The 24,046-nt window shown below is 39.9% G+C and overlaps 1 protein-coding gene across 1 annotated transcript in view; it reads left to right on the top strand.

The window, feature by feature from the left end:
• Positions 1-24,046, top strand: part of LOC112047370 (uncharacterized) — a 120,515-nt gene that overhangs the window by 88,383 nt on the left and 8,086 nt on the right. Inside the window, exons 3-7 of the mRNA XM_024084481.2 lie at positions 7,789-7,905; positions 11,313-11,409; positions 16,873-16,982; positions 18,960-19,067; positions 23,717-23,815. Of these exons, the coding sequence (XP_023940249.1) occupies positions 7,789-7,905; positions 11,313-11,409; positions 16,873-16,982; positions 18,960-19,067; positions 23,717-23,815 (531 nt within the window). The remainder of the gene's footprint in view (positions 1-7,788; positions 7,906-11,312; positions 11,410-16,872; positions 16,983-18,959; positions 19,068-23,716; positions 23,816-24,046) is intronic.

The following is a 24,046-nucleotide window of genomic DNA, read 5'->3' as shown; positions in this document are numbered from 1 at the left end:
ACTCTGAAAGTCGTGATAGCCCAGTGGATATGACCTCTGCCGATTCCGGAGGGTATGGGTTCGAATCCGGTATGGGACATGCACCTCAAACTTTTCAGTTGTGTGCATTTTAAGAAATTAAATATCACGTGTCTCAAACGGTGAAGGAAAACATCGTGAGGAAACCTGCATACCAGAGAATTTCTTAATTCTCTGCGTGTGTGAAGTCTGCCAATCCGCATTGGCCTAACCCCTCTCATTCTGAGAGAAGACTCGAGCTCAGCAGTGAGCTGTATATGGGTTGATAACGTATCTATACTAAGATATAAAGCTGAAGAGTTTGTTTGTTTGTTTGACTGAACGCGCTAATCTCAGGAACTACTGGTTCGATTTGAAAAATTCGTTAAGTGTTAGATAGAGCATTTATCGAGGAAGGCTATAGGCTATATACAATTAAAAAAACTGTCATCATCCCTATTCAGAAAGAGAGAAATCCCTATGAGAAAAACAGGTTTGAGAACCTCTGGTTTAGACTATCCAACTATGGCGGTAAAACAGGTCATTAGATACTTTACAAGACTCCAGCAGCGGAGTTATATCCGGATGCTAAGATAAGTTACAAAAAGCTTATCTCGGTATCCGGATATAACTTCAGAGCATTTCAATTAAAACGGGTAGTTGATTTAAATAAGTAAGGCTCAAATTAGATTGGCAGATTAATTAATTTCAAGTGATCTCCCTTTAACTGGCTTTTGATTAAAGAATTTGTAATTATGTCCGTCTTTAACGAGGTTCTTATATTAATAGACTGTGTAACTTTTTATTATTTTCTTTTAGGATTATAATCCGGGATAACGTGGGGATTTATAAATATAAATCAGGATAGATTTTCTTTTGTTGTAACGGACCAAACTGATCACTCACCTGCAGAGTTATTAAGGTCGCCATTGACGGTCAATTATTCTCACGTTTCTGAAAAACAAACGGCAGTACCCACGTGGCATACTATACAAGTCATGTATGCAGTGACCAATTAGTCGTGGGTGCTAACATGAGAATAATTGACCGTTTGTGGCTAGCATTATGTGTCTCGGAGTACCATGAAAATAATTAGTCAATTCATCGTTTTTCATCGTGTTTTCGTTTTTGCACTTTTTATGATTAATGTGACATGTGACCGCAATTTAACTAGGCAACCTATTTAAATGTGATTTTTTTTCAAAAACCAATGTCCATAGGCGTATATAAGGGGGAGGGGGGGGGCGTAATTTTTAGAAGGTCTTTCTATCACAGGCTATATCTATAACTAGCGGACGCCCGACTTCGTCCGCGTGCAATTCAGTTTTTCACAAACCCCGCTCCAACCATGGATTTTTCCGGGGTGAAAAGTTGTCTATGTGTTAATCCAGAGTCAAATCTATTTCCATTCCAAATTTCAGCCAAATCGCTTCAGTATCCATAGCGTAAAAGAGGAATAAACACACTTTCACACTTACATACAAACTTTCACTTTTATATTAGTTATTAGTCATCATCATCTCCTTACCCTTATCCCACTTAAGTGGGGTCGGAAAAATATGTCAATCTTTTCCATTCGTCTCTATTACTCGTCAATTCATCATCCACTCCTTTTATACACATGTCCTCTTTCACACAATCCAACCATCTCTTCTTTGGCCTTCCTCTCCTCTTATGACCTTCCACTTGCACATTCAACATTTTTCTAGTAATATGACTTTCCTCCCTACGCATTACATGTCCATACCAAGCTAACCTACTCCTCAATTTTTCTGTCACTGGCGCCACCTTCAGACTTCCTCTTATATACTCATTCCTTATTTTATCTATTCTTGTCACACCACACATCCATCTCAACATACGCATTTCGTTCACTTGCATTCGTTTACTATCCATCCCTTTCACCGCCCAACAATTAGGTATTAGTATCTAAGCATATATAGCAGTACGTAAATAAGAAAAGCTACATGCAAAACTTTGTGAGTTCCACGCTAGCATCCTGTTTAAATACCCCCCGAGGTATAAGTACACGTCAAAGGACTAGAGCAATATTAAACATTAAATACGCCAAGTTGGGATGCTATGCAGTTTATACTATAAAGTGTTTAAATAGATTTTGCAGAGAAAGTGTTGAAAATAGTATATATTTCTACTCTAGATAGCTAACGTTCTAACATACCCTGTTTAAGCTAACCACCCGTCGAAACGACGGGCAAAACTCAAGTATAAAACTTACCTACCCGACCCATACACTACCGCGGAGACCTTGCTGGCAACAGAGTTAGCCGAGATGAAACATTTAGGTGTACTGTTAGAAAATTACAGCGATATTTCTGTGCGGTGCCCGTCGAATCGACGGAGGTTAGCTATCTAGGGTTAAGTATAGCTGACGCCGCGCGGTTTCACCCGCGTGGTTCGCGTTCCTGTAGGAATACGGGGATATTGTAGCACATAGCCTGCCTCGATAAATGAACTATCTAAAACTGAAAGAATTTTTTAAATCTGACCAGTGGTTCCTGAGATTAGCGCGATCAAGTAAACAAAGAAACAAGCTTTATAATATTAGTATAGATTCACCCGCGTGGTTCCCGTTCCCGTAGGAATACGGGAATAATATATATATATATATATTTTATTCCCGTATTCCTACCTATATATATGCCTATAGCACTCATGGATAGTAAACTTCCCAACAGTGAAATAATTTTTTCAAATCGGTTTAGTAGTTTCAAAGCCAATCAATATAAACAAATAATTTTTTATCTTTATAATAATAGTATAGACGCCCCGCGGTTTCATCAGCATAGTTGCCGCTCCCATGCGAGAATACGGGCATAAATTATAGCCTCATAAATAACGTGGTTTGGTTAAAGAATTTTCAAAATCGGTTCAGTAGATTCAGAGATGACCAGAGGGTCAACTCTGAATTAAAGTTACTTTGAATTAAAGTTAATTAAAGTTGTCTCTACAACACCACAAACTTTACCTCTTCATAATATTAGTATAGAAATATAAATGAAGATGTTTTTCATGTTGTATTTTTATGATTTCATTGAATTGCATAGTTTTTTTTTTGAAATTCAAAATTCAACTCAATTCTAGGCTTAGTTTACAAGCACTTTTGAAATGTCAGGAAAACAACGAAAGTTATTTAAGCAAATAATAAATGTACAATGTCCAGTTGTGTGTTTAAAACTCAGACCAATTATAGAAGGACCTGTATCGCATTCATAGCCACGAACAAAATTGTCTGTCATTTTCTGAGGAAAACGAGCTTACATTTGGTATATATCTTATACTAAACTAGAAGTTTTTGCCCGTTTTTTACACAATTCAATTACACAAAAAGGTATTTTTACGAAGCTCTTTAACCGACGAACACGATTACAACTATTTAACATCGATTCTATAGAGACAGTTTTTACAATCGCATTAGATCGTTGATCATATACTTTGACAGAAAAATAACGTCTAGCGAGACAGGTCCTATACAATAATTGGTCTGAGCTTTAGAAACCTTAAAAACTGTATATACATGTTTATAATGTAATGAAATTAAACATAAAATTGTGCAAGTATGTACTTAATGCAGTAAAATTCGGGTCACATTTTGCGGTGTCTTTGTAGGCGTATAACATGTCTAGTATAAAATGTCGTTGGGCAGAAGCTTATGTCAGATATTCCCTACTTACGAAATCCCTTAACAAAAGTAGGCATTGCTTATTGAATAGGCATCATTAGCTGCGAAGTTCGCGTATAAAGATTACGGCCTTCCAATCCTCCTGAGCTCCCCGATAATGGTGGGAGGAGGAGGGGGTAAACACGAAATGAAATGAAACTTTTTATATATTTGACATATTGTAAAAAAGGTCGAAAAATTGCTGTATGACATGATTAAAGGTCAATTTTAATGCCTATTTGCAACGCCATTTTTAACCGACTTCAAAAAAAGGAGAATCAATTTATTTTATTTAATTTATATGGCACTAGCGCATCAAATGTGCGCATGCATGTTTAACATTATTAATTTATTACGTTTATCTATGCGTAATTAAAAAAACAATAAATGAAAAAAATATATTCAACATTTGCAAACAAGCCAAAAAAATTCGAAAAGTGACAAAAAATTAAGTAATTATACTAATATTTGGGCATTACTTACTTGATTTTTATTAAATTTTTACAAGTATTTTTCAGTTTACTTGAGCCAATTCACCCGCAAGAAAAACCCGCAGAATATTTTTAATTTTCACTGTTTATAATTTATTTTTGGTCATAAAGTGTAATTAAATTATCTATTTACATCGCTTAGTGATATTTTAAATAATTTAAATCGGTTTATTAGATCAAGAGATTATACCTCATCATCATTATAAAATCATACTCACTGCTGAGCTCGAGTCTCCTCTCAGAATGAGAGGGGTTATGACAATAGTCCACCACACTGGCCCAATGCGGATGGGCAGACTTCACACAAGCAGAGAATGAAGAAAATTCACTGGTATACAGTTTTTCTCACGATGTTTTTCCTTCACCGCTTGAGACATATGATATTAAATTTCCTAAAATGCACACAACCGAAAAGTTGAAGCTGCATGGCCCGGATTCAAACCCACACCCTCCAGAATCGGGCTATCACGGCTTATACTTGCTATCTCACAAATTCACATACTTTACCTTTTTTTTATATTCTTTACAAGTTAGCCCTTGACTACAATCTCATCTGATGGTAAGTGATGATGCAATCTAAGATGGAAGCGGGGAAGGAACCTCCTGATAATATCACTAGCCGAAGCCCTGCAGTTCCTCTCACGTATAATTGAGAATATGAGAATAAAATATAGTCTATGACACTAACAAATAACGTGGCATTCTAGTGGTAAAAGAATTTTCAAATCGGTTTACTAAATCCAGAGATTACTCCCAACACCACAAACTAAAAAACCAAATAATTATGCTTCAAACTGATCCGTTTCACCTCAGTCTACCCTACATGGTAAACATATTTGGCTAGTTACCACCCGTACCGGCAAAGACGTACCGCCAAGCGATTTAGCGTACCGGTACGATGTCGTGTAGAAACCGAAAGGGGTGTGGATTTCCATCCTCCTCCTAACAAGTTATCCCGCTTCCATCTTAGATTGGATCATCACTTACTATCAGGTGAGATTTTAGTCAAGGTTTAACTTGTGAAAAATATACATAATATATCTTCTGTCGGGTAGAAAATATCATTCCTTTTTGTAATATGAGCACAGAAAAGTTTTCATGGTCCGCTAACCACGGCACATTATGTCATTATCTCGTTTTTAAACTTATTATTTACTCCTCGCTCCATTCCACAGACTAGGGGATGGGAAAATCGGGATTAATTAGAAAGAGATTGTGAATTTTCTTATTTGACAACTGCGTACAATTTTTATTTATTTTTTATTTTTATTCTTTACAAGTTAGCCCTTGACTACAATCTCACCTGAAGGTAAGCTAACTTGTTAGGAGGAGGATAAAAAATCCACACCCGTTTCGGTTTCTACACGACATTATACCGGAACGCTAAATCGCTTGGCGGTACGTCTTTGCCGGTAGGGTGGTAAATAGCCTTGGCCGAAGCCTCCCACCAGCCAGACCTGGACCAATTAAGAAAATCTCAATCTGCCCAGCCGGGGATCAAACCCAGGACCTCCGTTTTGTAAATCCACCGCGCATACCACTGCGCCACGGAGGCCTAATATTGAGGGTCTGGATCCTTCGAACCAGTTACCTTCCAAAACCACCACAGTCCAAATTCCATTCTTGACCATTAAGTAGTTCCAAAATGAAAATTTATATTATCTAATACTAGCGGACGCCCGCGACTTCGTCCGCCCTTAGACCTCCTTAATCCGGCCTCCTCGCAAAATCCGTTCTTAGCGGACCTCTTCTATCTCTAAACTACCTCCCTGCCAAATTCCATCTTTGTACGTCAAACGGTTTTTGAGATTTCGTGATGAATGACCTTTCGCATTTATATATTAAGATTGTAAGCCTTGCATAACATTAAAATAATTAATTAATAACGATTCACGTACGTAAATGAAAAATATTATAGTGAAAATATTTACCACCAATTCAATTGCAACCCATTTATTTTGTTTAATATTCATTAAACATCAAATGGAAAATTATCATTACGAATTTTCATTTACAGTAGATGATTATCAAAATGAACTTTATGTTTTACACTATAAAGTCACTTTTTGTTTAACAAAATGTATTGTTTCTGATTTGCGTTGTTGAGTGAGGCTCAGCGATGCGTTCTTGCGTTAACGCATCAGTCCGGCTCTATGCATCCGATAATTCTCGATATAAAGTATTAGCGGACGCCCGCGTGGAATTCAGTTTTTCACAAATGCCGCGGGAACCATTGATTTTTCCGGGATGAAAAGTAGTATGTGTTAACCTAGAGTAAAATCTATTTCAAAGGTGTTATCCCAAATCCCGCCTGTTATCACCGTTTAGTGTTGGAAATAGTAGTCTGTGACGGATATGACGTCGCTCGATCTCGTGTTGGCTTCAGTGTGCTCGTGGCGTTCGAGCCGTCCACATCTCTTGTTGTGTAATGGGTTACTTGGGATAGGCGAGGAGAGTGACTTGAGTGGAAAAGGGGAGTGTTTGATATCAGTCAAAGGTACCTTTAACCCTACATACATCGTTCGCAAGTACGTGACTTCACTCAAGGTCATTCTCTGCCATTCTGAGGGTCTTATTTCGGTTACAGTTTGATTTGTTAATTAAGTTGTCCTGACAAGTGTTGTGAATCATAACCTTTGTTCGACATTAGCTTTCTTATATTTGTAATCACTTTTTGAGTCCTATAATACGCCTATCCCAAATAACCCATGAACGATTACACAACAAGAGTTGGGGACGATCGCCTTTTTTTTTTATTCTTTATAAGTTAGCCTTTGACTACAATCTCACCTGATGGTAAGTGATGATGCAGTCTAAAATGGAAACGGGCTAAATTGTTAGGAGGAGGATGAAAATCCACACGCCTTTTCGGTTTCTACACGACATCGTACCGGAACGCTAAATCGCTTGGCGGTACGTCTTTGTCGGTAGGGTGGTAACTATTGACGGCCGTAGCCTCCCACCAGCCAGACCTGGACCAATTAAGGAAATCTCAATCGGCCCAGCCGGGGATCGAACCCAGGACCTCCGTTTTGTAAATCCAACGCGCATACCACTGTGCCACGGAGGCCGTCAGATGTCCTTATGTCGCCAGTCATATTCGTTTCAGACTACTATTTCCTACATATAGTGTAAGTACCCGCAGTGCCAGACTTTCTTCATTTTATAAAAGCTGAAAGTTTGTCAGCTCAGACCCTTACCAGCTATGTCGTAAGCAACTATGGATTGATACCTCAAGACGAACCACTGAAGTTAGAACCTCTATTCTAAATTTTAGGATGATTGTCGTCGTTATTCGGCTCACTGCTTAGCTCGAGTGTCCTCTCCAGTCCACCACGCTGGCCCAATGCGGATTGGCAGACTTCACACACGCATTGAATTGAGAAAATTCTCTGGTACGCAGGTTTCCTTACGATGTTTTCCTTCACCGTTTGAGACACGTGATAATTAATTTCTTAAAATGCATACAACTGAAAAGTTGTAGGTGCATGCCTCGGACCGGATTTAAACCCACACTTTTTGGAATCGGAGGCAGGGCTCACTGGGCTATCACGACTTTGTTTGCTCGATTTTAAACGAATACTGATCTAACAAGTTTACAAATTTATTTTTCTTCTGCAGGTTCTCAAAACGGCAAGCGCGAGCTCCCGAGATAATGAACGAAGTGAACTCCTACCGCGACCCGCTGATGTACAACGAGTGGCCCGTCTACACCGCCATGCCGCGCGCCGCACCCAGGTAATCACAAACGGCAAGCGCGAGCTCCCGAGATAATGAACGAAGTGAACTCCTACCGCGACCCGCTGATGTACAACGAGTGGCCCGTCTACACCGCCATGCCGCGCGCCGCACCCAGGTAATCACAAACGGCAAGCGCGAGCTCCCGAGATAATGAACGAAGTGAACTCCTACCGCGACCCGCTGATGTACAACGAGTGGCCCGTCTACACCGCCATGCCGCGCGCCGCACCCAGGTAATCACAAACGGCAAGCGCGAGCTCCCGAGATAATGAACGAAGTGAACTCCTACCGCGACCCGCTGATGTACAACGAGTGGCCCGTCTACACCGCCATGCCGCGCGCCGCACCCAGGTAATCACAAACGGCAAGCGCGAGCTCCCGAGATAATGAACGAAGTGAACTCCTGCCGCGACCCGCTGATGTACAACGAGTGGCCCGTCTACACCGCCATGCCGCGCGCCGCACCCAGGTAATCACAAACGGCAAGCGCGAGCTCCCGAGATAATGAACGAAGTGAACTCCTACCGCGACCCGCTGATGTACAACGAGTGGCCCGTCTACACCGCCATGCCGCGCGCCGCACCCAGGTAATCACAAACGGCAAGCGCGAGCTCCCGAGATAATGAACGAAGTGAACTCCTACCGCGACCCGCTGATGTACAACGAGTGGCCCGTCTACACCGCCATGCCGCGCGCCGCACCCAGGTAATCACAAACGGCAAGCGCGAGCTCCCGAGATAATGAACGAAGTGAACTCCTACCGCGACCCGCTGATGTACAACGAGTGGCCCGTCTACACCGCCATGCCGCGCGCCGCACCCAGGTAATCACAAACGGCAAGCGCGAGCTCCCGAGATAATGAACGAAGTGAACTCCTACCGCGACCCGCTGATGTACAACGAGTGGCCCGTCTACACCGCCATGCCGCGCGCCGCACCCAGGTAATCACAAACGGCAAGCGCGAGCTCCCGAGATAATGAACGAAGTGAACTCCTACCGCGACCCGCTGATGTACAACGAGTGGCCCGTCTACACCGCCATGCCGCGCGCCGCACCCAGGTAATCACAAACGGCAAGCGCGAGCTCCCGAGATAATGAACGAAGTGAACTCCTACCGCGACCCGCTGATGTACAACGAGTGGCCCGTCTACACCGCCATGCCGCGCGCCGCACCCAGGTAATCACAAACGGCAAGCGCGAGCTCCCGAGATAATGAACGAAGTGAACTCCTACCGCGACCCGCTGATGTACAACGAGTGGCCCGTCTACACCGCCATGCCGCGCGCCGCACCCAGGTAATCACAAACGGCAAGCGCGAGCTCCCGAGATAATGAACGAAGTGAACTCCTACCGCGACCCGCTGATGTACAACCACAAATGGGATACATTTTGAGCAGGAACCCTCAACACACTTATTGTGTTGATAGTTCCTGGAACCATAAAGAAATGGAAAAACCATTACGGAAAAACAGAATGGAAAAACCATAAAAAATAACACTTTTCTTTTTCCTCTACAAAAGTTTTCTAACTAAAACGTAATCAATTGAGCTTTATTGTTATTATATAAAGTTCATATTAATAATATTTAGAAAAAAGGGTAGGGGTAGGGTAGGGGTAGTTGAAAGTTTACATCGAGTTTCACGCAGACGAAGTCGCTGGCATCCGCTAGTACTTAATAAACTTGATTACATTTGTATTTTTCCTTTCCATTATTACATTTACCAATGTTTACACATACGAGAACTGTACGTAAAATGTTCCCAACAAAATGTTATACAAATAAAAATGTCTGGAATATTCTATCTATTTTTAACTTCGCCGCCCAAAATAAGCCGCGTATAGAGGAATATTTATCGTAGCGCCTTAGGGAGTTGACATTGGAATTCAATTTTAGTTTTTATGCCTCTTGGAAATTCTTTGCTGTAGGTTATATAGGTATTATAGGGTGGTATTAGGTAACATAACATCTCAAGCCCTGATCATCATCATCATCATCATCATATCAGCCGATGGACGTCCACTGCAGGACATAGTCCTTTTGTAGGGACTTCCAAACATCACGATACTGAGCCACCTGAATCCAGCGAATCCCTGCGACTCGCTTGATGTTGACAGTCCACCTGGAGGGGGGTCTACCAACACTGCGCTTTGTAGTGCGTAGTTTCAAACCGTGATAGCCCAGTGTATATAGCCTGTGCCTTCGATTCGGAGGGCGAAGGTTAGAATCCGGTCCGGGGCATGCACTTTCTTTTCAGTTATGTGTATTTAAAACGGTGGAGGAAAAACATCATGAGAAAACATGCATATCTGAGAATTTTAGTGTGTGAAGTCATGCCAATCCAAAACCGTTGAAGTATGAACCGCTTTCCCAGTGGGCGTGTAATACCAACTTTCCCTTTCAACCTTTCAACCTTTCAGTAAAATAATTTTCCGAGAATGTTTATATTATCATGTGGGAGGCGTAATTCCTTTCCTTGAATATTGAATTCAGTTTAAAACAGATTTTAAAATGAAATTTAATGTTTATTTTATCATAAAAACAAATTATTAACGAACCTCCTTTTAGAAACGGATTGAAGGTTAAAAATTATATAAATATATCAGCATAAAAATACAAATCCTTCATAGGATTAAGTATGTAGGATTAAATATATAATAACATCTTCAAGGCCTCTGTGGATCTGATAAAAATAAAATGAAATGAAATAAGCATTTATTTATATTATTAGCCGTGATAGCCCAGTGGATATGACCTCTGCCTCCGATACCGGAGGGTGTGGGTTCGAATCCGGTCCGGGGCAAGCACCTCCAACATTTCAGTTGTGTGCATATCACGTGTCACAAACGATGAAGGAAAACATCGTGAGGAAACCTGCATACCAGAGAATTTTCTTAATTCTCTGCGTGTGTGAAGTCTGCCAATCCGTATTGGGCCAGCGTGGTGGACTATTGGCCTAACCCCTCTCATTCTGAGAGGAAACTCAAGCTCAGCAGTGAGCCGAATATCTATAAAGCTGAAGAGCAATATTATAAAGCAGAAGAGTTTGTTTGTTTGTTTGATTGAACGCGCTAATCTCAGGAACTACTGGTCCGATTTGAAAAATTCTTTCATTGTTAGATAGCCCATTTATTGAGGAAGGCTATAGGATATATATTATCCCCGTATTCCCACGGAAACGGCAACCACGCGGGTGAAACCGCGGAGGCGTCTACTATTGGGTCGATAATGGTGATGAATGAAAGATTAAGTATACCTAACGAACTACTGGTCTGATTTGAAAAATTCTTTCACTGTCATCAGATAAGTTGGTAGCTCATTTATCGAGGAAGGCTGTATTATTCCTACGGGAACGGGAACCACGGCATCAGTTAGCCTGATAATATAAAGATGACATCTCTTACAGATTCCGGTACCAGTACCCGTCCGTGCCACGCGAGGCGTACGGCCGCGTCATCACCAAGGCACCCCCTAACGTTGTCCGCACACCCGATTATGGAGAGGTGGGTTTAAACTACATATTTTACAGTAACCGGCGATTAGTGCCACCCGTGCCTCTGAGAGCACGTAAAGGCATCGTACCTGCGCCTGATATTTCCCCGATCGTGTCGGTCTGCGTCACAACTATGAGAGTGAAGGAACAGAGCGTGCACAGGTCTGGTTTAGACGCGTTAGTAATTTATCTAATAGTATAAAATCTGTGCGTGTTTAGTATAACAATGCCTTTAGGATGCTGTTGAGGCTGCCATGGTGCTGTAGCGCCTCAAAAATGTTAGCAGACGCGCATACAAATGACTTTTCACTACTCTTGCTCAAAAACACTGTCATATTACCACTCCACAGCGGGGCTAACCAAGCATTTCAGCCTCTAGGGGCTAAAGTAATTTTATTTTTTTAATTCTTGTCTGTTACGAGTACTAGCAAAGTACTAGCCTACAATAAAACGGAGGAGGTTTTATTCAAAAATAAAATAATTATTGGTAAGGCCCCGATTGTTTTGAAAAATAAATAAAATAACTTTAAATTGGAATGAAATGCAGCGTTCTTGTCTGTGGAATGCGTTTATTTTTTTATTTAATTTTTATTGAGTTGCGAATAGAGCGAGATTTGAAGACATGGGTCATCCATTACGGTGTAATACCTTTGCCTTTTTCTCATGTGAAAAAAATATAATTAAAAAGAGAGAATTTTAAAAACAATTGGCGTGAATAATACACACTCGGTTTCTATTTAGGCGGCCCTCGCCTTACGTCTCGGGCCCTAAAAATACCTCGTATATACCTAATGGGTCTTTTTAGCCCCTTGTATAACAATCTACTATTTTGCAATAAGGCGTAAAAAAGCGGTGTCTCTCCTACAGAGATTACGTGCTAGCAACAATGGCATCCTAAGGGTATTGGCTGCTAGGCCCGACTGCCCGATACTAGGCCACTGTGTGGAAGTAGCTATAAGGCGTTCATGATTGTTTGTTTAAAATATTATTAAAATTTCCAATGTTACTAACTGTACTAATTTAATTTAATAAGTTAGATAAAAATGTTACCTACTAATATACTAACAATATATGGATTTGTAAAATTAATAAAAAACTTTAAATTGGAATGAAATGCAGCGTTCTTGTCGGTGGAATGCGTTAATTTTTTTATTTAATTTTTATTGAATTGCAAATAGAGCGAGATTTGAAGACATGGGACAACATGTACGGTATAATACCTTTGCCTTTTTCTCATGTGAAAAAAATAAAATTAAAAAGAGAGAATTTTAAAAACAATTGGCATGAATAATACACACTCGGTTTCTATTTAGGCGGCCCTCGCCTTACGTCTCGGGCCCTAAAAATACCTCGTATATAATGGGTCTTTTTAGCCCCTTTTATAACAATCTACTATTTTGCAATAAGGCGTAAAAAAGCGGTGTCTCTCCTACAGAGATTACGTGCTAGCAGCAATGGCATAAGGGTATTGTCTGCTAGGCCCGACTGCCCGATACTAGGCCTAGGCTAGGGGATGATTGTTTGTTTAAAATATTATTAAAAATTCCAATGTTACTAACTGTACTAATTTAATTTAATAAGTAAGATAAAAATGTTACCTACTAATATACTTACAATATATGGATTTGTAATTCTGAAATAAATTATATTATTATTATTATTAAGCGGTTGATCCACCACAAAATTTATAAATCAAAACAACGTTTGACAGATCAACTATTACGTATTCTATGTTATAATAACTGCACCTTTTTTAATGAGGTAGGGAAGTGTAAAAGTTCGTTAAGTCGCTCAAACGCTACATTCAATGGCAACATGGCAGCGGCATGAAAGGCAGCGCGGCTACAAAGGCACAATGGCGCAGAGGCCGTGTGAAACCAAATGCGAACAATTTACATCGCGCCGCTGTTCCATTGTTGTACTGTCAGGTGATAAAATGTCTGCTCTTTTACAATTAACTTCATGGAATGGGATAAAGTTAACTAAGTTTTAGATACTATATAAAATACTAGCTAATAAAAGAAAGGCTTTCGTCGACTGTGCTTTTACGGGTCTTAAAGTTATTTGGCCACATCTCCAGAAACTCAGACCAATTATTGTATAGGACCTGCCTCGCTAGACGTTACTTTTCTGTCAAAGTATATGATCAACGATCTAATGCGATTATAAAAACTGTCTCTATAGAATCGATGTTAAATAGTTGTAATCGTGTTTGTCGGTTAAAGAACTCCGTAAAAATACCTTTTTGAGTAATAGAATTGTGTAAAAAACGGGCAAAAACTTCTAGTTTAGTATAAGATATATACAAAATCTATGCTAGTTTTCCTCAGAAAATGACAGACAATTTTGTTCGTGACTATGAGTGCGATACAGGTCCTTCTATAATTGGTCTGAGTCCAGAAATCATGATTCTATAGAACGGTTGGTAGTGCAAGGCAAGTCCAAGGCAAAAGATCCAGAGGCCGATCTCCAACGCGCTGGACGGATTTAGTTAAGGCTGCTACACAGTCATCTTTGGCGGAGTGTACTCAAAATGCAGCCAATCGCCAAAAGTGGAGGAGCATTGCACAGAAGGCGTCGCTCATCACTGCAACCGCGACCACTCTGCCAAGAGTGTACGATTAAGAAGAAAATACTAGCGGACCCGGTCAAGCTTCGCTTTGACTTATGTGCACTTCCCTATCTCTACTCTACACTACACTACTCCTACCCTATCACTACCCTTACCCTACCACTAGCCTTACCCTACCACTAGCCTTACCCTACCACTACCCTTACCCTACCACTAGCCTTACCCTACCACTACCCTTACCCTACCACTACCCTTACCCTACCGCTTGACTCTTAAACGTTTGTATAGGAAATAGAAGAGGGTAATTTTTATTATTATAATTTTTCTCACCTTTATTTCAATTTTTCTCCACAAATATTTCAAGACCAAGATGTAATAAATGCGTTCAGCAGTTCAGTTCAGCTGCGTAATCGAATCAGAAAGTCCGCAATGAGGAGATCCGCAGAGGAACCAAAGTCACCGACATAGCTCAACGAGTCGCGAAGCTGAAATTTGAACGAAAGTTGGGGTCCCTAGGTGCTGGAATGGCGACCCCGCACTAGAAAGCACAGTGTTGGTCAACCCCTACCAGGTGGACTGATGACATCAAGCGAGTCGCAGGGATTCGCTGGATGCAGGCAGCTCAGGATCGTGAAGTCCCTACGAAAGGCCTATGTCCTGCAGTGGACGTCCATCGGCTAATATGATAATGATTATTATATTACTCTGTACCGAATCTTAAATCTATAGTCGAGATAGAATCCTAGACCTCTCGGCTCCCTTAACCTAGGAGTATTCGAGGTTTTCCCTAAGAAGCCCTACAGATTCGCAATATTATCACAGGGTATCTACGTAATAGGGCAATTGACCTTCGAGACTTGCCGTTTAGATCATTACCTACAACCTACGCATGCCTAGCTGACGTTATAGTTTAAGAGACATCGTAAAAATTGTTTAGTTTGCAGAACAATAACAATTTAGAATTTAATAGTCAGTACTCCGACATTGTATGTCGTGAAATTTAGCCGTGCTTCACAACAGTGAAAGAATTATTCAAATCGGTTCAGCAAACAATCAAATATTTCCTCTTATAGATATTATAGATAACAATAATAATTATTGTCTTCTTTTCTCCTTAGAAATGTTTACTAAGCGTCCATGTATCCAGATACTGTTTTAGATCGTTACTATCTACATTTATTTAAAATTGGTCACCGCTACGTCGATCAGCAATTTTTAGCTCAAATGTCTTTTACCTGATCTGGACGCATAATAAAATACCTCAGATGAAAGTTTCCTTTATTTATTTAAGTTAGTCATTAACAATTATTATGTGAAAATTCGAAAGAATGTATTTGTCTGCACAATATTTTTACTTACATGTTTTATTGTGAAACGGAAGATCAGCGCGGTATCCTTACGGACACTGCAATATGCTGAGTGGTGACCCTTTTAGGATCACATCATGCAAGTTGCAATGTATTTAATTTATTGTTTTTTTTTCTCTCTTTTCTTTGTATGATGTGTATTCTGAATAAACTTTTCTTTCTTTCTTTCTTTCTTTATTGAGAAAAATGTAAAATAATCCAGCATTTCCGGGGCATTTTGAGTGAAAGAGCAACCAACGGTAACTAGCCTATTGTTTTGCGTGGTTGGTCTCTTGTACTACAATCTCTATAAGTGTATATGCTTTAGCGGTGTTTCACGTCTGGGAGAAACACTTAATGGCGTGCACAGTTTCACTGAGTAGGTAATGTCTTACCTTGAAATTCTATACTAAAAAGAAAGAGGCGTTCAATTAAAGGATAACGAAGTTTATTAATTGGCGATCATGTGGTCTTTGGTAATGGGTACAACTGATGAAAGTATGAAAATATTGAATGAAATTGTTAGCCAAAATTAGAGTTCAAAAGGTTGTATTATGGCAGCCGTCCAATGATCCGCATCGTACAGATCGCATCGAACAGATTTTACCTACCGTAAAATTAAAAATCCGTCAGATACGTCCGATGCGGATCAGTGGACGCCTACCATTGCCACCCTATTACTACCTCTGTGACACTTATCAAGGGATTTTAACCAATGGACCCCAAGACATCCATGCTCAGAAATTATAGGCTCAATAAGGCAGTTCTTATATAAATAATAACTAACCGACGCCCGCGACTTCGCGTGGAATTTAGTTTTTCACAAATCCCCCGGGAACCATGGATTTTTTCGGGATAAAAAGTAGCCTATGTGTTAATCCAGACCTATAACCTATCTCTACTTCAAATTTCAGGTTATACGGTTCAGTAGCCGAGGCGCGTCATGACAAACATTCATACCATCAAAATCATCAGTTTTCGCAAATCTCGGGCATCCATGGATTTTTTCAGTGCCTATATGTTAAACCAGAGTAAAATCTAATTCCATTCCAAGATTCAGCCAAATTGCTTCAGTAGTAGCGGCGTTAAAGAGTAACAAACATCTAAACGAACATCCAAACATACATCCATACAAACTTTCGCGTTTATTTTAATTAAGTAGGATTAATCTATGTAATTTACACACACACACACACATTTAAATGGAAATGGGCCGGCCACATCTCAAGATATGTGGACAAAAGATGGACTATTGAAGCAACACGATGGAAAGGTCCATTAGGAAAAAGAAATGTAGGAAGACCAATCCGACGGTGGGCTGATGATATCATTCAGATAGCCGGAAACGAATGGATGAAATCTGGCAAAGACAGGGAGTTGTGGAAGAAGATGTCAGGGGTCCATATTTAATAAGAACTTACTAAAAAATATTACTAACATAATTTAAGAAAACTTGCTAACAAACTACTAACAACTTTTGAAATGTAATCTAGAAATGTAAATGTAAATATGGAATAAACGGCTTATTTATTTATTATTTATTTGTTTGTGTTAGATGTTCGGCATGCTCAACGTGCCCCACACATCAGGCAAGATACTGCGCTACTCCGGACCCTCCCGACCTCGCGGCCAGCCCACCTTCATGGTGCCTCCTCAGAGGGACAGGTAAGGCAACCTTTTGTTACAGCTAAGGTAACCTTTAAGTCAATCAGCGCCATATTAATTATGTTTTGGTAGATGTAGTATAATGCGGGACATAATCAATTCAATTACATTTTATACAAAATCCTGATCCATCTGACAACAGTTCTGTAAAAATGGCCACGCGTAAAACCACCGAATATCGAATCGACTTGTCTCGTTTCTTAACAGAATTCACGCATAAGTTTGCTTCTTTTTTGAGAGAATGCGACGGAGCATCCTCATCCTCATCATCGAAGGCGACTATTTATTTCTATGTATGCACTAGTCGACCATCAACTGCGCTTTTCGGTGCAGGGTCGCCATTCCAGCACCTTGGGACCCCAACGTCCATCGGCTCTTCAAACTACGTGGTATGAACATTGCCAATTCAGCTTCGCGACTCGCTGATATATGTCAGTGACTTTGGTTCTTCTGCGGATCTCCTCATTTCTGATTCGTTCACGCAGAAAAACTCCAAACATAGCTCGCTCGCTCGCCAAGTATTACCTCCACTAGGTGGTCCGAGGACATCAAGCGAGTTGCAGGGAGCCGCTGGATGCTGGCGGCTCGAGACCGTTTTGTTAGGACGTCCCTGCAAGAGGCCTATGTCCAGAAGTGGGCATCCATCGGCTGTTAATAAAGAAAGAAAGAAAGAAAATTATTTTATTTGGACACACACACACATAATACACAAAAGACAACAAATACCTAAAACAAAAGACAGAAATTTTAAAAATATAGTAAACTAATAATTTAAAGATATTAAACTAATGATTAAATTAAATCCAAAAAAATGATGTGTGTGGTACCAAAATGGTCTCCACTCAGCATGTGCTACGCTAGTGATGGATGCACCAGCGCAGCGCTGGTCTTCCGTGGAACCATGTGGTGACGCGGGCGGAAACAACAAGAAGAAGTGTTACTAATTGATAATTAATAATAAGAACATAATAAATAATTATATATATATACCTTTATAATTATATTTATATATATATATATATATATAGTGTGTTAAATAAATTATTAGTAGTTGTCAGTGAGAAATATAATATAGAGTAGAAATAAATAAAATTAAATTATTGGGTCCTCAAAACCTTCCCGGAGACTATTTAATATTAATTAATTTTTAAAGAGGGTAGGTGAGGAGCCTGGGATTGTTACTTACCCTGCTGTTGTAAAAGTAAAAGGTTTTTTACCGATTTCCTAAACCAGGCTTTGGACTTACTGACATTGCGCATGGGGGGAGGTAGATTATTCCAGCACTTGGTGGCAGCGTATCTAAAACTACCCCGAAACGCAGCAGTAAAGTGTTGAGGTGCTCTCAGTGTCCAGACTCTGTTAGAACGGGCGCTAGACTCTTTGTCCCAATGTCCAGTCCCAATCTATCGAAGAGATATTTTGGTTCTTTGTCTTTAAGAACGCCAAACAAAAGAGTTGCCAAGTGCAATTTTCTTCTAGCTGCCATATTTAGCAAGTTGCCATTATTAATATATGGTGAAATGTGAGATCTGGGAGGGATGTCGTAGCAGTACCGAATGCAAGCATTTTGTATTCGCTGCACTAATCGTTGAGTACGGGCTAATAAGCCAGGACCATACAGTGCATCGGTGTAATTTAATTTTGATAATATTAGAGACTCGCAAACCTTAAGTCGTACTCGTATGTCAAGAAAATGTCGCACGCGGTATAAAATTTTTAGCTTGTAAAAACAAGTTCGGACTACTTTAAGTAAATAATTTTCGAACCGAAGGTCACTGTCAGTTAGAACACCCAAGTTCCTAGTTTCATTTGTACGTTCTAAAACTTCGCCCCTAATACATAATGATGATGATATACTAGTCAGTTACGCCCGAACGCTTCCGTCAAACTTTTTTCTGTACATCTTACCACTACATTAAAACCAAAAATACTTCCATGAATATACTGACTGTACTATAATTAATACTATTGTTTTAGATTCGAGGCACTGAAGAAACTCATCCGCCAGGAGCATGTGCGTGAGCTGCAGCGGAAATTCGAGACGGAGCAGAAGCAGGAGCTGAAGGAGATCGCGGCTGGACGAGGGTAAGAGAATGAGAATGAAATGACTTACCTTAGAACCACACCATCCATCAGCTCTTCGAGCTACATGTCCCGCCCATTGGCACTTCTGCTTTCAACCGGTCAACACAGCTCAACGAGTTCCAATGCTAAAATTGTAGGTAAAATATACTTACTTCAAAGAGTCGATCGGTGGGCTCCCAAGATGCTAGAATGGGAAACCCAGCAACCCAAAACCTCCTCTTCGCTTCCCCTACTTGTATGTACCTTTTTCTGGTACAAAGTCTCGTAACGATGTTGTATAATTTACCAAAAGTCGGTCCAAAATGGCAGGTTACATCGCCAATTAAGGTCAGGTGAGATAACAGTCAATCTTCTCGATATATACAAAAAGACTGAAACTTACAGCTGGCCCATTCTGGAGAAGACTGGACTGCACTGGCGGGAGCTGGAGGAGGCCTTTGCCATGAGGCACAATAAGATTAGGGACATAATTTAACTGTACCTAAAATCTGTACCTAAAATCTTCATTAATAAAGGCTATTTTATTTATCTATACTTATAAGAAATCTGTAGAGAGGTCAATTCTGTACATTTTTTTTTTATTTATTATTATTTAACAAACAACACATTGAAATTAAGCCTAACCATAGTGCAACACAAACCACAGTTAGTTTTACTGTGCACTGGTTATTATTGCATACAATAAATACAATATTTAGGAAGAAACAGAACATTATTAACAAACAGAAGAGGATAAATAAACAGATTAACAAACAGAAGAGGATAAATACCAAGAATAAACATTATAGGGTAGTTAAAAAAAAAAGTGTGAGTGAACCGGTGCTGCGACGCTACACAGGCTGTCCCAAAAAATAATTCTTTAGTTTCCGCTTATGTACGTTCGTGAGTATATTGGTATCTTTTAGAACATGAAACATATTTCTAAAATAACCACCAGGGGGTGATTAGTGATCGATACTGATGCAAAAAATGTAATCAGTAAAATTTTTGTCTGTCTGTCTGACTGTCTTTCTGTCAGTCTGTACGTTCGTTATAGAAACAAAAACTACTCCACGGATTTTGACGAAACTTGGTACAATTGTTCTTCATACTCCTGGGCAGGTTAAAGTATACTTTTCATCACGCTACGATCAATAGGAGCCGAGCAGTGAAGGGAAATGTTGGGAAAACGGGAGAAGAGTATCCATTTTTACAGCGATACTACTGTAAGGGCTGGATTAAAGAGCTAGACCGCTAGTTTTAAATAACAAAGGGCACTCAAAATAAATCCCAATCGGTAGGTACATAGCCACGGCCGAAGCCCCCTGCCACTGGTTGCTGGCAATCAATCATGCCTCTCTTGTTTACATTCCAATCATAAGATGAAAAATCACGAGTCAAGATTAATGAGCTCTCAGCCCACGCTTTTCATGAAAGCAATTAGTTTAGGGGATCACGATTAACTTTTGATGTTGCCTTTGTAACGTTAAATGAAATCCAAGCACAAAATAAAAGTACTTGTTGCTTCAGAATTTTGATATAGAAGTTACATAGTTGTTGAAAGCCTCCGTGGCGCAGTGGTATGCGCGGTGGATTTATTGGGTTCGATCCTATGCTGGACCGATTCAGGTTTTCCTAATTAGTTGACTGGTGGGAGGCTACCACCCTACCGACAAAGACGTACCGCATAGCGATTTAATGTTTCGGTACGATGTCTTGTAGAAACCGAAAGGGGTGTGGATTTTCATCTTACTCCTAACAGGTTAGCCCGCTTCTATCTTAGATTGCATCGTCACTTACCATCAGCTGAGATTGTAATCAAGGGCACTTGTAATGAATAAAAAAAACACATTTCTAGTTGTACTATTTAGTGTTCCGATACAATGTCGTGTAAAAACCGAAAGGGTTGTGAATTTTCATCCTACTCCTTACAAGTTACTCTTACATCCAAGATTACATCATCACTTACCAAGTTACCATCAGGTGAGAAGGCTAACTTGTATAAAATTAAAAAAAGTGTCAAATCCGACGCACGAATGGAGTTTACTCATTCAGATCGACTGTCTAAATAGGTGTATGTTGCCCCGCAGCATACACTATGTACGTCTCAATACTGACGCCTGAATAGTGAAAGGTGCGCAAAGGTGCGCAAAGGTGTGCACAGTGCGCAGAATAGGTTGCGCACAAAAAACGTAACGCTGTCATTCGTTCATCGAATTTTACTGCCCATGTTTTTTTCATACCGGATTCATATTACATCGATTCTTAAGGAGTACACTCCAAAAAATTGTCTAAAAATCCAATTTCCCATACCATTATTTAAGCCAACGAGAATTTCAATCTAAAAGACAATCTTTTTAATTTCCACCCCTTGTTCGACAAAATTATTGTATTAAAAAAGTTTACAAGACGAAGGCAAGTTTTAAGCTGAGAGCTTGTGGAAAAGATATTCAAACAATTTTTCAGCACAAAGTTTTAAGACGCTCGCGAAGAACGGGTGTGTGCTTAATGTTTTATGCAAAATGTCTACATTCTTGATTCAAGCCCGTCTTACCTCACGGACCCATAGATTTTATACTATACTAGCTGACGTCACGCGGTTTCACCCGCGTGGTTCCCGTTCCCGCAGGAATACGGGGATAATATATAGCCTATAGCCTTCCTCGATAAATGGGCTATGTAACACTGAAAGAATTTTTGAAATCGGACCAGTAGTTCCTTAGATTAGCACGTTCAATCAAACAAACTCTTCAGTTTTATAATATTAGTATAGACTAGGATTATAGGATTTACAAAACGGAGGTCCTGGGTTCGATCCCCGGCTGGGCAGAATGAGGTTTTCTTAATTAGTCCAGGTCTGGCTGGTAGGAGGCTTCGGCCGTGGCTAGTTACCAGCCTACCGGCAAAGACGTACCGGCAAGCGATTTAGCGTTCCGGTACGATGCCGTGTAGAAACCGAAAGGGTGTGGATTTTCATCCTCCTCCTAACAAGTTAGCCCGCTACCATCTTAGACTGCATCATCACTTACCATCACGCGAGATTGTAGTCAAGGACTAACTTGTATAGAATTTTAAAAAAAATGTCACAGGGATACGAATTATTGCCTACCATCGATTTAGTATTTGTTTTAAAGTGGGTAATGGTTATAAATTTATTGATTTAATATAAAACAGGCCAAAATAAATAAAAAAAACAGGGAGTGAAATAGGGTAAATAACACATTTTTATGAAAATTGGCGTGTGTATAAATAGGGAAAAAAGTTCACAGCGATTTTTACGACGAAGTCGCGGGCGTCCGCTAGTTTATATTATAGAGGTATCGAGAGGCATTTATCCAAATATTCTTTCTGTATGGAAAGTTGGACGGTTATAGGTGTTCTCTACTAATCTAAACAGCTGAAGAGTTTGTTTCTTTGGTTGATCGCGCTAATCTCAGGAATAACTGGTCCGATTTGAAAAATTCTTTCAGTGTTAGATAGCCTATTTATCGAGGAAGGCTATAGGCTATATATTATTCCCGTATTCCTACGGGAACGGGAACCACACGGGTGAAACCGCGCGGCGTCAGCTGTAAAAAAAAATGCAAATGGGTTTGTGGTTGCCAACAGATGGCGCTTTATTATTTTATAACGCGCTTCAAGAGTTTTTATCGAGGACCTATAAACATCAATCATGTCGAATTTTATAGTATATTTTTGTACAAGAAAAGTATTATTCAAAAATTTTTGGCACAGATACTGTTATAGTATCTGGTAATAAATAAAGAAAAAATATTTTTATTTTATAAGTATATTCCGTGAGAAAATTGCTTTCAACCGCTAATTCGCTCTCGCTCGCCCCATTTTTATTCAACTACCTGTACCCTACCCCTACCCTACGTTGAAATTTTTCCTGAATTTTCTTTGCTATAAACCTCACGGAGCCCGAGACCTTTTTAACGAATGCAAAACCGTGGAAATCGGTTCGTGCGTTCTGGAGTTACAGCGTCAGGAAGGAAAACCCGGCTTATTTTTATATAGTAGAAGATTATGTTGTTGAAATAATAAATAGTTATAACTCAAAAACAACCCTATTTCACCCCCTTCAGGCTCAGATTTTATTTTCGCGACGAAAAGTATCCTATAACCGCTCAGACCAATTATTGTATGGGACCTGCCTGGCTAGACGTTACTTTTCTGTCAAAGTATATGATCAATGATCTAATGCGATTATAAAAACTGTATCTATAGAATCAATGTTAAATAGTTGTAATCGAGTTCGTCGGTTAAAGTGCTCCGTAAAAATACCATTTTGTGTAATTGAATGGTGTAGAAAACGGGCAAAAACTTCTAGTTTAGTATAAGATATATACCAAACCTAAGCTTGATTTCCTCAGAAAATTAGAGACAATTTTGTTCGTGACTATGAGTGCGATACAGGTCCCTCTATAATTGGTCTGAGTATAACCGTCATTGTATTATGATCTCAAATCGTGCTCAGTTTTTTTTTTAATTCGCTCGATAGTTTCAGCGTAATGCCAGACAAAAAAAAACAAACTCGAAGAACATTTTACAACTAAATATTGTCAATCTTAGATACATTTACTCTTCTATATCTTTTGAGCTATTTAAGAGTTTGAGTTTTAGTATAGACTCAAACTCAAAGTATAGCAATGCTATCAATGTTGCAGTAACGAGGACTACGTATACGGAACATACGGGGAGCAAGAGCCGAGTGAGCTGCAGCAGCTGGAGTATGCAGCCGACGAGCCCGCTGCCAGGCACGGGAAGTGAGTACTTCATCATCACATCATCATCATTATCATCATCATCATCATCACCATCATCATCATCATCCATCATCATCATCAAGCGATTTAGCGTTCCGGTACGATGTCGTGTAGAAAGCGAAAGGGGTGTGGATTTTCATCCTCCTCCTAACAAGTTAGCCCGCTTCCATCTTAGACTGCATCATCACTTACCATCAGGTGAGATTGTAGTCAAGGGCTAACTTGTAAAGA

This window comes from Bicyclus anynana, chromosome 25 (genome assembly GCF_947172395.1).
Source record: "Bicyclus anynana chromosome 25, ilBicAnyn1.1, whole genome shotgun sequence".
NCBI lineage: Eukaryota > Metazoa > Arthropoda > Insecta > Lepidoptera > Nymphalidae > Bicyclus > Bicyclus anynana.
The sequence above is the reverse complement of the archived record's forward strand: the minus strand, read 5'-3'. Positions and strand labels throughout refer to the sequence as shown.